General features: G+C 32.3%; 1 protein-coding gene across 2 annotated transcripts in view; it reads right to left on the reverse strand.

Annotated features, from left to right (window-relative positions):
- The window catches only part of LOC134277500 (paladin-like), a 69466-nt gene that overhangs the window by 9383 nt on the left and 43053 nt on the right, over positions 1-17030 (reverse strand). For both annotated transcript variants that reach the window (XM_062759830.1, XM_062759831.1), the window contains 8 exons: positions 16063-16226; positions 15741-15816; positions 10722-10867; positions 10117-10210; positions 8216-8320; positions 3796-3891; positions 2458-2592; positions 607-729 (listed from right to left, as the gene is read on the reverse strand). In XM_062759830.1, the coding sequence (XP_062615814.1) occupies positions 607-729; positions 2458-2592; positions 3796-3891; positions 8216-8320; positions 10117-10210; positions 10722-10867; positions 15741-15816; positions 16063-16226 (939 nt within the window). The remainder of the gene's footprint in view (positions 1-606; positions 730-2457; positions 2593-3795; positions 3892-8215; positions 8321-10116; positions 10211-10721; positions 10868-15740; positions 15817-16062; positions 16227-17030) is intronic.

Raw genomic sequence — 17030 nt, forward strand, 5'->3', positions numbered from 1 at the left:
CTTCTTCTAATTCTGAAAGACTTGCATTTTACACACAAGAACTCAATAACATTATAATAACTTAATTTTTATTCCCTTTTTTCAAAGAAATGCAACAAAAGTTATTTGATCCTGTTTCATCTTAGATTATGAGAATATTGCATGCTTACAACTCATTTATTGAAAACATGTCCATCGACAGGATTAGATTTGCTAGCATACTCATTTTTAAGAAATTTGAAATTGCTTAATGAAAATAAAAATCATGATAAAAGACCATATATCAAATAACAAGCCTCCCCCCAAATCTCACCCATTGATTCACATAATTTCGACAAGTCTCTCCTTTAAAAGCTTTAGTTTAGATCAGGTTTCAAAAGAACTATATGCCAATGTATATTTAAGTTCAATTAAAGGTTAATAGTAAATGAACCTTGACTTTGTACATGATGGAGATAATTTCATTGTGACATACATTTATGCTAATTTACTTGCAATAGCCTAATTTCTAGTATACTATAACATATAAATTATATATATTTCATAATATAACTTCTGTAATGTAACTTTTTTCTTCTTTTCAAATTATCTTATCCAAAAATACTTTCCAAATGATTAAACATTTACATCTCTTGCAGGCTGAGCCATTCCATACACTGAGATTCCTTTGAGATTGAGCTTTCTAAAGTTAGGCACTCTGACATCCATTTGTGTGCTCATCACGTCCAGCCCTATGTATACATCTGCCACCTGATTGGATAAACATTTTGTGTCAATTTTAATCCATTTTATACAGTATACATGAACATGCTTTAAGTTTTCTGATCAAATGCAAGTTAATGTTGAAATTCTGGAAGGAACTGTAATTGAGCAATAAAACATATTGTTAATTTTTCAAAGAAAATACAAAACTTAAATGTGCAAAACAATGTGAAGGTAATATTATATACATTTACTGCTTGATAGTGAGGGAGACAGGAAGATTTCATCGCCCATGAAAAATCAGATTCCCTGAGGCAATGCAACACCAAAAACTTTAATCTGTTTACTCATCTGGAAATTGGTAGTTTGCATCCTTAGATTTGTCAAGCAAGTTTGGTGCAGGTAGGGCAATACATGTAGTTAAAATGATCCTGCTCCAAAAAAACTTTAACCTGGTCACTCATTTGGAAAATGTAGGTCAGATCCAGCATCCAATGCAAGTCTAGTAGTGTGTATCCTTAGATGTTTCATCCATGCAAGTTTGATCAATATAGGGCTTATAGCTACTTACATTAGAAATGACCTGTTCCAAAAACTTAAACCAACTTCAAACATTACCATGGACAATCTTTAGCTTAAATTCAGCTTCTGAAACTTTGACATGTACAATGAAACATGCCAGAAGCATTTTTCATGCACCTCTGATTAATATATGGCACAGAAGTAACTGAATAAAAATCTGCTCAAAAACTTTGACCTGGGATGTTGATTACATTAAATAAACTCCCCACAACCTTGTTAAGGTGAGCTGAAGACATGAGTAGTTTACAACAGCTACGAAAAACCTAACTTGAGCCTGAGTGAAAAAAAAGCAAAGCCTTCAAAGTATGGCACCAAAATTTCTGATATTACCAAGTGCATTTTTTATCAGTTTGTTATTGAATACAATACAGAATCTTAATTAACACAATACTCTGAAAAATTACAAAAACATCCATCCTCAGTAAAGAACAGATCTGCATTAAATCTATCAGAAATTAAGTATCCTGATTGATTATCTGTCTTCAGGCTCTAACTTCTAAGTGCATGTGATATGAATTTCTGTCTCTTGAGAAGTTCAATGCTTTTAAGAGCACTCTGAAAGATTCAAAGGAGGCATATATACACTTCTAAAAGTAGTAAATAAATAAAATTAATGGATTTAATACATTTAGGTTGAATCATTTTAACAACACTTCATTACCATGGTATTATTTCAAGCAAGTTTAGAATATTAGCCTAGCATATATACATAGAGAATTCATGAATATATAAAGCCAAAAATGAACCAACTTAATCGTTTGCTATTGAATATAGGAAATGATTTTTTACAAAAATGTAAATTTAAAAAAAATAAGGCAGTTACTGTAAAATTAGGGTTATTTTTACGATATTTCAAATACTGGAGGAAAAAAAAACTTGTTCCAATATGTATTTAGACCTTATAAATGATACAGCTCAGACTTATGCTCTCTCTAATGTAAATGTATCTTATTTATTTACTGAATTGCTTAGTTTGACTTCATCATGCACTCAAGATGTTGACATTGTAAGTTCTGTCAGATCCACTCCTGCACAATACAATCACATTCATGACTGCATGCAGAAATCAGAATTCCTTGAAAATGTCACTATACTTAAGTCTTACCAATTTCTTCAAATAATAGCTAATCATCAATTTTGTCATTTTGTCATGCTGATTAATTCACATGACTTATCCCAGACAAAAGGACTTACTAGGAACTGTCTCTCTGTCAGCACCAGATTCAGTGGGGCGTGAGAATTAGGGTGATGAACATTCTCCAATAGTCGGATCATCTCAGGATGTTGTCGCTTCCATTTTGAATACGATTTGAGAAATCGCTGTGAAAACTGTCAAATCAAAGGAAAATTTTGTCAGGTAGTATTTACAGTGCTATTACTCAGACTAATTAGTAATTTGATTTGCAACACTAATGAAATTTGATAATAATTCTTACAACTGTTGTCTGTCATTAATGCTTAAATGAGTTACCGGTACTTGAACTTACAACAGAATAAATCATACATTATTTGGATATCTTAATGCAGGCAATATTCAGTATTTCATTTAGTTTATGTAAAACATGAGTAAAACAATAAAATACCTATAATCAACCCATTTGTCCTCCCTTTTCAATTTGAGCATTTCTAAACTGGACAAGGACTAAATTTTAAGAGGACCAAGGACTACAATGCTCACCTGAGTCTCTAATGACCCTGCTGTTTTTCATCAGTCCATTTTTTGCCCTATGTAAATTTCTGATTACATATTGTGGTCAAAACCTTACCCTGTGGGTCATGATTTGTACAAACTTGAAACTACACTACAGGTAATAAAACTTTGATCATGTTTATGTGCCTTGCTGGCTGTGTTTTGGTACTATATATTAAATGCATATAAATTGTTAGACAATTAAGATCTTAAAAGATTGTGTTGAATCAATACCACCACCAGTCATTTTTAAAAAAAATAGCAACTTTACATAACCTACTAAGAATCTCAGTTGCACAAATTAACTCATGTCAGTGACTGTAAAAATCTTAGTTCCCATAACAAAGCTAATCTAATTCTGCAACTAATTTAACTTAGTCTAGCTATCGATTGGCATGAAACAGCAAAAATAACCATTGTTCAAAGGATTCACGTATTAAATTCATTATACTCGCAGAACTGTAATTTTCTTGGAAAGAAAGATCATGTGGTTAAATTTCCCCTGCAAACATTTTTAAACTGTAGTCCATGTAATTAAATTGTCATTTGAGATTCTAAAAACAATTTTTCAAAGACTTCTACATTTCTCCAGATTTTAATATCTTCATTCTTTTTTCATTTAACCAACTGAAAATTTGCTTCACTTATAAATGCTTTACACATCATGCAAATGAACCAAATTTTTACTTTGAATTCAATTTTGGATGACCACTATCGAGTTTATCCTCAGGGGTAGGCATAAAAAGACTGAAGCTCATTACTCCCCCTTTTTTCTTAATGTTACAAAAATCCAATATTATAATTTAAAAAGCAATATAAAAAGAGACTGTGGGAAAAATAACCTGTTCTGTTAGGTAACTGTTGAAACAAATGAGGAATAAGTAGCGTTGTAGAAAATGGCAGCATCTTTTGTAGAGCATCTCTTGAGCATTCTTTCCCTGCAAAAAAAAAAAAAGAACAATATGCTTGATTGCTGACAGATATAGATGTAAATATTTCATTAACTGTAAAAGGAAATGTCAGTTATCAAGCCAGTCATCTCTAGGAGTGGGAACTTTGATCAGCTCATCAGTGAGAGAGTGAATGAGATCTCTCTGAAGGGGCTTCCGTCATGATACTTCTCACGATAAAGGAAAATATACTAGGAACTTTAAGTACAGCTGAACTTTTGTAATTCCTGAACACTGATACCTCAGATACCATGGCCTTATTGTAAAAGTGATTTGGAAGTTCTAACCCTTATTCTTTAAGTATTTTACTTTGTATACCTTGAAACCTCAGACACTGTAAACCAACTTTTATTTGCATGCGAGAAATATCTGCAAGTTTTGCAACCTTCTTTAACTCACAAATATTATTTGCCACAAACCGTATATTTTGCAATGTATTTGAATGTGTAGAATATTTGGTCATGCAGTCATGAAAATTCTAGTTGCAGATTGATTTCAAACTGAAGAATCCCTAATATTAAGGTGATGTGAATAATAGTTAGTTCACAGTATCCTGAAGTTTTTTCTCTATCCATGAAATTTCAGTTCAAGATAACGAAGTTTGACTGTATGAATCTGCAGTACATTTTCATTCTGTTTCATATTAACTATAACTGAAATAAACATTATTATGATAAGCTATTCACTTCTGCTGCAGGATTTACATTTGATATGCTATTTCTTGAAAAGCACAACCAGGTAAAATTAATTGTGTAGCAAATACATATTTGTTGTCATTTTCATTCAAGGCCTCATTGACTGATAATTTGAGTTTTTAATATCTCTTTTCTCATCAACATACAGATCCGATTCAAAAATCTATAGGAAATTATAAAATTGATACTCCGGTAATAATTGAGTTTTCCTGGACTGATATTTGAAATTAATAAGAAAAGAAATAGATAATGACCTTTTGATCTTTAGCATTAACGGTATATACAGGAAGACAGTGTCAGTGTTCTCATTGCTCTAGTAATAACACCTAATGAGAAAATTCATAATTGATCATCACGGACTGGGTATGTATACATTTCATGTGTTTGTTGCTATGCAATTAACAATGCATTCATCATAAATGAGAAAAGTCTTAAAGTTACACTGGAAACCTTAGACAATAAGATACCTTTTACAGCTCAGAGGTGTATTATAATAGCTCTTAAACACAAAAATCACTGACTTAGAGCATAAAAAATACACTCTTGCCTTGGCATCCAAAGGATGGTCACTAGAGGATAATGGTGATGTAATATATTTTGCCCTTAATTACTAAGAGAATTTAAAGCATTAAATTATTTAGAAACACTAGCTGCTTCTTTTAAAGTCTTCCTATAGGTTACTACACACTGTTCACTTGAACAAAACAAATGAAATATAATCTGGTAAGAAGAAGAAATGCAGTCCTAGTCATCTATATTGTCAAAATTCTGACCAATGCCATGGAGAAGCAGACTTTAAGAAATTCTAACCAATGGAGAATCAGACTTTAAGAATTTTTTAATGACAAATCATCTTTAGATTTACAGGCATCTCAGGATGCACACAAAATAAAATAATTGTCCTGCTAGCGAAGATGGGTAATTAAAGACTCAAATGATTACAGACGATTGAATTTAAAAATCTATAGTTGTTGCATTAATATATGTACCATTTACTTCCATTAGGTTTAGAATCTGGAAGGGCTCTGAATCACAAGGAATTTAGCTATCTTATTTAACACCTCCCTGTGTTCAATCTCTTTCACTCTAAGGATTCTGTTATTTTTATTCCCATTTTTAATACTATCTTCCATATTCTTTGCATTGTGTAATCTGACAGTCTGTCTATTTCAGCACAAAATTTGTCTCCCAATGCATGTCAGACTAGGCTATTTTAACTGTATGATACAGAACAGATGGACTGCAATAACTCCTCATTCATTCAGAATACTCTTGGTTATAGATACAGCATTTCAAGCATCAGTAGCAATGTCTATGAAATGATGCATCATTCAAGTAATGTGTTTCACTTTGGGTTTATGGTTACTTATAGGAATTGGAAGCCTGCTTCTTTACCCTTTGTGTGCTGACTTGTTGTAAGTGAGTGCAACCTTGTATAAATCAGTATATTAAGTATGGTCATGTTTAAGTACTGAAGCACTGACACTTTGGTTGATCCTGAAAGGTCACCATGTTGCTAGACATGCAGGTGAAATTAATTATAAAGAAAAAGCAAGGGGAGGATGATTAAATATAAGTAAAGTCAATGCCCTTAACAACTGTTACTTATGGTTCAACATGGAAAATCACAATCTGATTAATGAGGAACTTGGGGAATTCTTAGAGAGGCTGAAATCATGATAATATTCAATCAAACCTCATGACCTCAAACTGGATAAAACCTATATTGTATACATGGTTATTTTCGCTCCGTGTTATTTTTGCCTTTTCACACTTGCAAACAATTTTGCCCCATTTTAAATTCGCCCAACTGAAAGTAGGCCGAAAGGGGCAAAAATAAAACGGGGGCAAAAATTTCCCTGTATACAGCATTTTATTAACCTTTGAAATATCCTATTATTTGAGATAAAGAGGATTTTTATTTTACAATGTTCAATGCGACACCTTGTCTATTCCAACACAAAACCCATCTTCCAGTGCACGTTGGATAAGACAGGTTTCACTGTATTTAATTTTTTTATGTTCACTTGTTAACTTATTCTGTTTATTATCAGGCACAATTACATTTAAATATGTTTCATAAATTCCAAAGTAACAAATCTTTAACTAATTTTGCAATAAACTAAATTCTAATTAAATCTCATTCACTTTCATAAAGAGTGTGGCATTCTATTGCATCCCATCTTAATTCCTGATGCTATTGATTTTTTAAGATGTTGACATGAGTTTTTTTCCTGGATGGAAACTCAGTGTATATTATGTATGTTTCAGCATCTTAATTAAGACTTTATTGCTGTAAAATCAGTTGATACAAATTTAAAACCAATGGTAAAGAAAAAGTGTCTTGGGAAAAGATTTAATGGCAATTTTCTTCACTTTAAAAGCTCTTAAAGTAATAGATCAACTCAGTAACGCATTCAATGACTTGAACAACTTTCATCTGTTGTATTAAACAACCATGCAAAGAGAAGCTTAAGTAAGATGGGATATTCCAACACTTATTCTTATATTTTACTGTCAACACTTAGCAATACTCAATTTCATCATGACCAAATAAGACACATTATCAGTACAAAACATTGACTCTGAAATTGTGGTAATAGTACCAATCTAGATTTAAAGTTTTATTATCCAAAAACAACAAAGAAGTTATCAAGTTTCATCTTTATTAATCTAACTTTAAATCTTGCCTATAGGGCTCATGCAGCTATGTAATTTACCACAAAGTGATCTAAGTATTTATCAGCAGCATCAAAAAAGAAGACTCAAGTTACGACTTTAAAATAAGATAGAACTTACTCTGTGGAATTGGATGAGCAACAGGCTGAGAGCAAGTAAAAACTTGCTTATATGAAACATGCTCACTAGCACCTGATACATGAAGGCTGAGGGCAAGGAAATCTTGCCTATATGAGCTATGTCCACTAATGTGAGACATGCCCACTAGCACCTGATTCATGAAGGTTGAAGGCAAAGTAGGTTTTATCTTGCATTTCTTAAGAAATCCTTAGATCTTACATCTTAAAGAACATATGAGCACTGGATTTTTAATGATTAAAGCTCAAACTTTTTCAGTTTCAAATATTTCAACAACAAAAGAATTATTATAAAATAATCTTTTAAATATATATGTTAACCTTAAAAGAATAATATTCAAATGTTCTTTATGTCATCTGTGCTTATCAATTACAATCAAGCAAAATTTCATTTCATAACTGAATGCATCCAAAGACTGAGTACCATATAATATCAGATCCACTGACCTTAAATCAAATATGCATTAATATACCAAATACCGATAAAGCTGACATTCTTATCAATTCTAAACTTTACAGGAAAAACCCATCAGGTCCATTAATTCTAAGAAATGATATAAATTATTCACAACCATAAATCTGTTAGTGCTTTGTCTCAGTACTCTACCAATTCCATTACCAGATTTATAGTTCCTCATGGATCATTGTGATTAATTACAATGCCTACATCAAAACAACTATTTCTTTAGAAAAAAGCCACGCAATACATTTTGGTCAGAGAACTATTATTTTTGAAAATCAAATAGGGATAAAAATATTAAATGAAATGAAAAATCCACATTCAGATTTTTGTAAACTTACTTCAATTTCTTGATCAAATGTTGTTCCTTCTAATAGATGTTTTGCTGCTGAAATTTCACTGTGTAAATTGTACAACTCCCCACACATATCTATCACAGCATCTATCTGTCAAGAAAAAAATTAGATATTTATTCACAGTAGATGTTAACTAAAGGTATTACATTTCTTCTTTAAAATAATTTAAACTAAAATTTTGATGAAATGGCACCCACATTTCGCTCACTATTGACCTCTTTAATAACTATTAATATTATTTTTATCATTTATTCCCAGCTCTCTGATTGGCTCAAACTTGATCACATGATTTAGTATATAACAGCATAAAGACTTGAGTTACTATTTATAGAATCTGAAATGCATATCGACTTGAAGTGTCTTAAAATGGAGGTAATTTCCGTGAAACAAAAAAGTACTGTATTCAATCAAAGCTAATACAGTGTATGATTTAATGTTTCTACATGTTCTAGAAAAAAAAAATTATTTCAACTTTTACTAACTTTTTTTCAATGTTCTGTATTTGATGAGACAAAAGAAGACATTGGATTAGGATAACTTCATATTAATTAAAACATATTCGATATGTGTGTCAAATATTGATACAAAACTTAATCAAATAAATGAAGTATTCTGAATAAGTAAATCGTCTAAATCACTCCATCAATATAAAGGAAACGCATTTACATTAAACGGTGTAATTTTTTTTTATCTCTAGTCTCTAATTGTTAAAGGGAGAAAAATTATTTTCATAATTTGTTTGGTCAATCTATGTAAAAAATAATATAACAAATGTAGCCCTTTAATTCGGTCAATCTATAGATATATCGACTTCACAGAAAAGCAAATCGACCTCGCACTTCGTGCTCGGTCGATATGCTTTTCTGTGAAGTCGATATATCTATGGATTGACCTCATCAAAGGGCTATATTTATATAATATCTATAAAATAAATAGGTCTCACTGTTCTGAATTGAATGAACCCATACTTTGTTTTGAAATTTCTCCGTAAACTTCCAATGTTGATTACATATACTTTACATGAAATGACTTATGTGAAGTGTATTTGTTTTTACTATATTTTTTAAATACTATTAAAATTTTTTAAGCTGTACCCTGTTCTCTTGAAATTTCTACTATTGACATTTTACTTATATTACTATTTTACCCATTTTATTTCAAGCTTTGACTTGTATTGGTGTTTGATTTATTTACCTGTGGTGTTTATTTCATGCTTTGATGGTTTTAATCTGATGTTTAATTTTCTTTTATCCATTTTATTTCATACTTTGACTGTGTTTACCAAGTGTTTGATTTTTTACCTGTTTTATTTCATGTTTTAACTGTGTTTACCTGTTGTTTGATTTTTTTTATCTCATGTTTTGACTGTGTTTTCCTGGCATTTGATTTTTTACCTGTTTTATTTCATGTTTTGATTGTGTTTTCCTGTTGTTTGATTTTTTACATGTTTTGACTGTGTTTACCAGGTGTTTGATATTTTACCCATTTTATTTCATGTTTTGAGTGTGTTTTCCTGGTGTTTGATTTTTCACCTGTTTTATTTCATGGTTTGACTGTGTTTACCTGGTGTTTGATTTTTTATCTCATGTTTTGACTGTATTTTCCTGGCATTTGATTTTTTACCTGTTTTATTTCATGTTTTGACTGTGTTTTCCTGGTGTTTGATTTTTTATCTCAAGTGCTTTCCTGGCATTTGATTTTTTACCTGTTTTATTTCATGTTTTGACTGTGTTTTCCTGGTGTTTGATTTTTTACCTGTTTTATTTCATGTTTTGACTGTGTTTTCCTGGTGTTTGATTTTTTACCTGTTTTATTTCATGTTTTGACTGTGTTTACCTGGTGCTTGATTTTTTACCTGTTTTATTTCATGTTTTGACTGTGTTTACCTGGTGTTTGATTTTTTGCCCATCTGGTATAAGTGAAACAAGTCTTTGTACAGCACCACAGTCTATTTCCTCTCCACTACTTTTATGGGTTTTACTGAAAACAATCATTAACAAGAGCTACAAACATAACTATATTGCAATTATTCTGAATTATTCACAATGAACTATTACTATAGCATGTCTTGAAAAATAAATTTGTTTAATATTGAAGGCATGATCTAATTCATCTCTTAGCAAATACAGAGGATGATATGCTCCATGTCTTTGTTTACAGAAAATCGCTGTTATGAGGAAGTCGGCTCAATGAAACCCAATTAATTTTCCTCAGGGGAGAAAAAAAATCTCCATCATAATATGTTAACTGAATCAACAACTAAATTGATTGCTATGTACCAACTGTTCACATTAACAAAAGAAGCTCGATATTTCTCTGCACCTTAGCACTATACATGAATATCTTCAGTCTTCAAATGCAAATTCTTTACAATGAGATATCATCACATTTTATCTGAAATATTCATCAATGCATGTAGTTCTGCACAAACCAAGAAATTATGTAACTTGTAATGTTTTAATGAAAAAGCCTGACCAGATTTATTACCTACCTAATGATACTACTGAAGCCATTGCGGTGAGCTAAAAGTAGTGAGCCCATTACCATTCCTAATGTGGTTCTACCATATCCCACATGGCAGGTGAACAACATTGCCATACTGGAACCATGTGTTTTGTCAAAACCACTTGGACATTCCTATTCATGGGATTTAAAAAGCAACTGTATTAGCACTGGTTATTTCTTATCTCAAGTATGGTAGAACTGATTGATTGATTGTAAGTTGTTTAACGTCCCTCTCGAGAATTTTTCACTCAAATGGAGACACCACCACTTGCGGATGGAGAGCTGCAAATTTTGTCCTATACTCAGCACTCAGGGCCATTGAGCAGCGAGGGATCTTTTTCATGCCAACATCTACTGTGACACAAGACCTCAATTTATATGGTATCATCCGAAGGACTGGTCTCCACGTCCCACTGTGGGATTCAGACCCACAATGTAAGGATTGACTCCTTACTTTGCAACTTTAGAGCAGACGCTCAAACCACTGCGCCACTGGTAGAACTGTAAAACTGGTGGATGCAAGGCATCACAAAAGCATAAAATTTCAATATTCAACTCATAAGGCTCAAAGTCGCATCTTAGTTTTGTTATTTGCTCACTTCTGATTTTTTGTTTGCACATGATGTTGTTTTGTCTTGTTTTCATTCATTCAGAATACATGAACTTGCATCTTTATCTTAATTCCATTAATCTGGAATACATGAACATTCCCAATATAAACTGTCCACTTTATTCCTAACATCAGTACCAGTGCAAAAAAATACAAGTAAAGATAAAGTAACTAAATAACTGACCTTGAGACAAGAGGCCCAAAGGGTTTTTGAATAGCTCCTCTAGATCTGATAAATTGTACAACCTATCACTTCAACTTGAAGCCTGTAAGTATCCTATATATTTAAATATGAATTAGCCTTCAAATTCCAAACATAGGTAATCAAAGATTACGAAGCTCACCTCGACGAATGTTATCAGTTTAAGTAATGCAAATCTCACATCATATTTTTTAACACTAAGTATTTATTTTGACAACAATATTCAAGCAAGTTCTGTTTAAATAGGTCTTAAAGTTCACTGGGGATTGACCTGTTCTAAAAACTAGGTCAGACCCAGCATCCGAAGCAAGTCTGGTAGTGTCCATCCCTAGATGCATCATCCATGCAAGTTTGGTCCAGGTAAAGCTTATAGTTACTTGGGAATGGGCCTGCTCCAAAAACTTTAACCTGGTCACTCATCTGGAAAATGTAGGTCACATCCAGCATCCGAAGCAAGTCTGGAAGTGTCCATCCCTAGATGTATCATCCATGCAAGTTTGGTCCGGGTAGGGCTTATAGTTACTTGGGAATGGGCCTGCTCCAAAAACTTTAACCTGGTCACTCATCTGGAAAATGTAGGTCACATCCAGCATCTGAAGTAAAAGTGTCCATTAGATGTATCATCCATGCAACGGGTCTTATAGTTACTTGGGAATGGGCCTGCTCCAAAAAACTTTAACCTGGTCACTCATCTGGAAAATGTAGGTCACATCCAGCATCCAAAGCAAGTCTGGTTGTCCATCCCTAAATGCATCATCAGTGCAAGTTTGGTTTGGGTAGGGCTTATAGTTACTTGGGAATGGACCTGCACCTAAAACTTTAACCGGGACGCCGACGCTAACGCTGAGGGTATAGCATAAGCTCATCTCGACTTTGTCGAGGTGAGCTAAAAATTAATCATTGTGACCTACAAGTTGGTTAAAATACTTCAGGAACCCAAAGTGCTTTTGGGTTGAAATACATTGAGGACTTAGGATGCACCGACTGACAAGGTTAGATGATCAAGTGTACAACATACTGTAAATCTGGAAATTTTTGCTGTAGATAAATTTTTAGCAAATTTGCGAATTCATTGCATTCGCAAAAATATCTTAAAAATAAATTACCAATAAGAAAATGTAAACAAAGCAGTGGTAATTCGCAAAATTTTGAAACGTAAAAATTAATCAACACCATTTTGACCCGAATTCGCAAAATAAAATCAACGTAAAAATTTCCAGATTTACGGTATGCCTCTAAAACAATTTGAAAATGAATTCTTGCAAAATTCATAAAGTAGGTCATTGTGACCTAATTTTGAGAAAAATGGGCTCAAGTACAATATAAGACGAAAATAGTTCCATTTTTTTCTCGTAAGAATATTTATTTTTGCATATTCATTTATATTCAAAAATGCGCAAAATTAGCATATTTTGCATATGAATCAAATGTAAATATTAATGAATATTTGGGACCATTATTGGTAAATTAGTTATATAAACCAATTGCATTCTATATTGTCAACCAATTATTATATAAAATGGAATATAAATGTACGGAACAAGAGATGTATCTTGCATATGATTTTACCGTAAATCTGGAAATTTTTACGTCGACGAATTTGGGTCAAAAACCTGTTGATTAATTTTTACGCTTCAAATTTTTGCGAATTGTCACTGGCGCTAAAAATAAAAATCAGTGAAGATTTTCAAACCAGGTATTGTTTCAAATTATTAGAATATATATCACCCATTTACTCGTAACGTGGCAAGAAATTGCAGAATCTCTCCGAAACAAATTTGATTAAAAATACATGGACTGAAATAACGTCTTAATTGATTATAACACACATTTTAGAGTTGTGTATGCCTTTTAATCTAATATATAATCCAGATGAAGTAAAAAATATAACTTATTTTCTCAATGTTTTTTTTTCTTACCTAAAATTTACACGCCGTGTTTACATTATGATTTGGAACTCTCTAGTAAATGCACTGAGTTCGAGTTATCGCCCGTGTTGATACATGGTTAGATAAAATAACAGTTCTCTCTTAATTGGTAAAATAATTAAAAAGGGGCATACCACCTCAGTGCTTGTCAAACCATCGGACGATATTGCATATAATAAGGGCATGTAATTACAGTCACGGGTAATTAACTTGTAGTTATAGTAGTATTAACAGGTTTCTTTTAAAAATGACCAGTGCGGCTTACCGACGCCTATTCTCTGAGTTAAAAAAAAGACACGAGCTCTCAGAAAAAAATCTTCACATGTTGATTTATTTTTACGAAAAATATTTTTGCGAATGCAATGCACGCGCAAATTTGCTAAAAAATTTTCTACAGTAAAAATTTCCAGATTTACGGTATTTGAATTATGAATGAATGTAATGTGCACTTAGTATAGGTCGACAGGTAGACAGGTTGGCAGGTCGACAGGTAGACAGGTCGACAGGTTGACAGGTCGACAGGTAGACAGGTTGATGAAAAGTTAGGTATATGAGGATATTTTGCATATGAATCAAATGATATTAATGAATATTTGGGGCCATTATTGGTAAATTAGTTATATAAACCTATTGCATTCTATATTGTCAACCAATTATTATATAAAATGGATTTTAAATGTACGAAACAAGATATGTATCTTGCATATGATTTTATTTGAATTATCAACGAATGTAATGTGCACTTAGTATAGGTCGACAGGTAGACAGGTCGACAGGTTGACAGGTCGACAGGTAGACAGGTCGACAGGTTGACATCAATAGTATTGTGAAGTTTGAAAGTAAATTTGTCAATAAATGTGCTTTTATATCTGGTTGAAGGATTGTCAAATGAGATGTATACATCGATGTATACATCTAACTGTTATCAGACATAACGCATATGAAATGAGAAAAAAATTTACACTTACAGGCATTCAGTGTATGTATCTTATGACTACTGTCTACCTGTCAACCTGTCGACCTGTCGACTTTTCGACCAGTCAAACCTGTCAAATTGTTCTTAATTAAAACTGTTGATCTGTCAACCTGTCTACCTGTCGACTGTCAACCTGTCGACCTGTCGACTTGTCAGCCTGTCGACCTGTGAAATTGTTGTTCAGAGGTAAAAAAAGAAATTGTGTTGCTGTTTTACATGTATCCTTGGTTTTTATTATACTAAATCATTTTATTAAAAGTGTTTGTTAATAATCAATAGAAAGTAATTTGCATATAATGTTTTGTACATATATTTATATTAGAATATATTAATTGATATAATTATACATGAATATTTATGACCTTACAAAAATATTATAATAACAAAACCGATTTACTTTAGATTATGTGGATGGGACTATTTTCCTCTTATTTTGTACTTGACCCGAAAAATGTTTCAAGGCCCCTAGACACATCAATTAACTTAAAGGTTTGACAATTCTAAATCTTTGAGTATCCAAATAATGACCTTAAATAAATTGAAAATGATAACCCATCAAATTCAAAAAGTAGGTCATGGTGACCCACTTTTTAATTGATATGCTTCAAGGCCTCATAAATCATAATGCATCAAATGAGAAGTTTTGATAATTATAGGCTTTAATATGTCCAAGATACACATCAAAACCAACTGAAAATAAATGCAAAATTTAATAAGTAAGTAACAGTGACCTACTTTTGAGCCAACATGATATGAGGTCCTAAGATGCATAAACTGCAGCTGATTAACAAGGTTTGATAATCCTAGTACTTAATGTGAGCCAAATATCATAGTTTTAACAAATTAAAATTTTTAGTAAACTTTGCAGTGACCTTGAAACAATGTCCTTTACCCCTGGGTGATGCATTGAACACTTGTTTTAAAGCTACAACATATCCTCATTCTTGTATGTAAGTTTAGTGATAATCTGTCCAGTGGTTCTTGAAAAGAAGATTTTTTTGCACCAGTGCTTTTGTTTTTACTTTCCTAATTATATCCACTTGTTCAAGAGTAACAATCCTACTTTTAGTATGAAAGATATCCCTTTGGCTAAGGATACTCTAGGATGAATTTGACAAAACTTGGTCAAGGGGTCTTTGAGATATGCCCTATAATCCAAAAAGTTGATGCAAATCATACAAATGGCCACATCATTAGCTTTTTGAGCCTTTGGTAAAGAAAAGCTAAAAGTGCAATGTCAGACTAAACATTTATTATAAAAGTTTCTTTATAAAAGGAGCAGATTTTACCTTGTAAACATCTATAAAAGAATCTACATCCATGTCACTGGGTGCAGACTCCTGAGGAAAGCACAGTCTTCTGTACCTAAAATAACAACAAAATACAATTACTTTATCTTATTGAGATGAGGACCATTTCAAACATTTAAGGATGAAAGATTTAAAATTTGACTTGACCTCTTTACCTATAAACACTATTTGAATGAAGTATGAGCCAGTTGGGGCCAAGATAGAACTATACTAATGATAAGGATTTCATAGATTTGACCTTGACCTCTGACCAGAAACAAGATCAGTCTTTTTTTTTCATTATAAAGAAAATGATGCAGACCTGACACAGTGAGAGCAGAGGATGTGCCTGGAGTAGACTTCCTCCGACACTAACAGGTGGTCCTCGTACTGTACGTAAAACTCGTGGGGCTCTCTATGAAGGTTCTCCAAGTCCTTGTAGAAGTAAAACTTGTTCTCTTCTTTCAGTGTTGCCAAGTCTATCACCTGTAATTATGAACAATTGAATTAAAGCAAAAACCTCATATACATATATATTATTATAATAGTAACTTGATCTGAAGGGTCGTATCATGTCGAGTTGACAGGCGCGGATCATCAGATCTAATGAGACGCGAAGCATCGAGTTTGATCTGATGATCTGCGCCTGTCAACGAGATAAATTTATAATATACCCCCTCATTACTAGCAAAATATAACAAAATAAAACTTTAAAGAACAATTGTATAATATTTATCCATAAAACAAAGCATAATGACAAAGGACTTTTTTACAAGCAAGAAAAATAACTTCATGTTTCTGCTTACTACATCATCAGTTTCAGAGTGTGGTGATATGGATTCAGAAAACTACAGTGTGGTGATCCAGAAAGTCGGATCACGACGTCACGTGATAGCGTAAAATCAACAGTAAAATTGAGTGATACACATTAGGTATATAATAAAAGATGGTATTATAGATCTACTTGTTTGTACCTATAATAAAAGTTCCAAATAAAATTCACTAAAATAATGCCTCAGTAAGCTTATGTTATCCATGAATATGGATGCATTTTTCCCCAATCTGATTTCTTCTTCAACTCCACCTTCAGATTCTAGTTTATAATTAACAAGAATGTGAAAAGTTTACAGATTGATAGACAGACAGACAATGGACAAAATGTGATTAGCAGAGCCCACTAGAGCTTTTAGCACAGGTGAGCTAAAAACCAAAAAAGCATCAACTGACTAAGTTTTATGTTTCTGCAACATTTGAATATTTCCATGAAATTCCACAAGTAGGTCAACATAA

This window comes from Saccostrea cucullata, unplaced genomic scaffold, assembly GCF_032062105.1.
Source record: "Saccostrea cucullata isolate Sc308-1 unplaced genomic scaffold, CSIRO_AGI_Scuc_v1 ctg829, whole genome shotgun sequence".
Classification (NCBI taxonomy): Eukaryota; Metazoa; Mollusca; class Bivalvia; order Ostreida; family Ostreidae; genus Saccostrea; species Saccostrea cuccullata.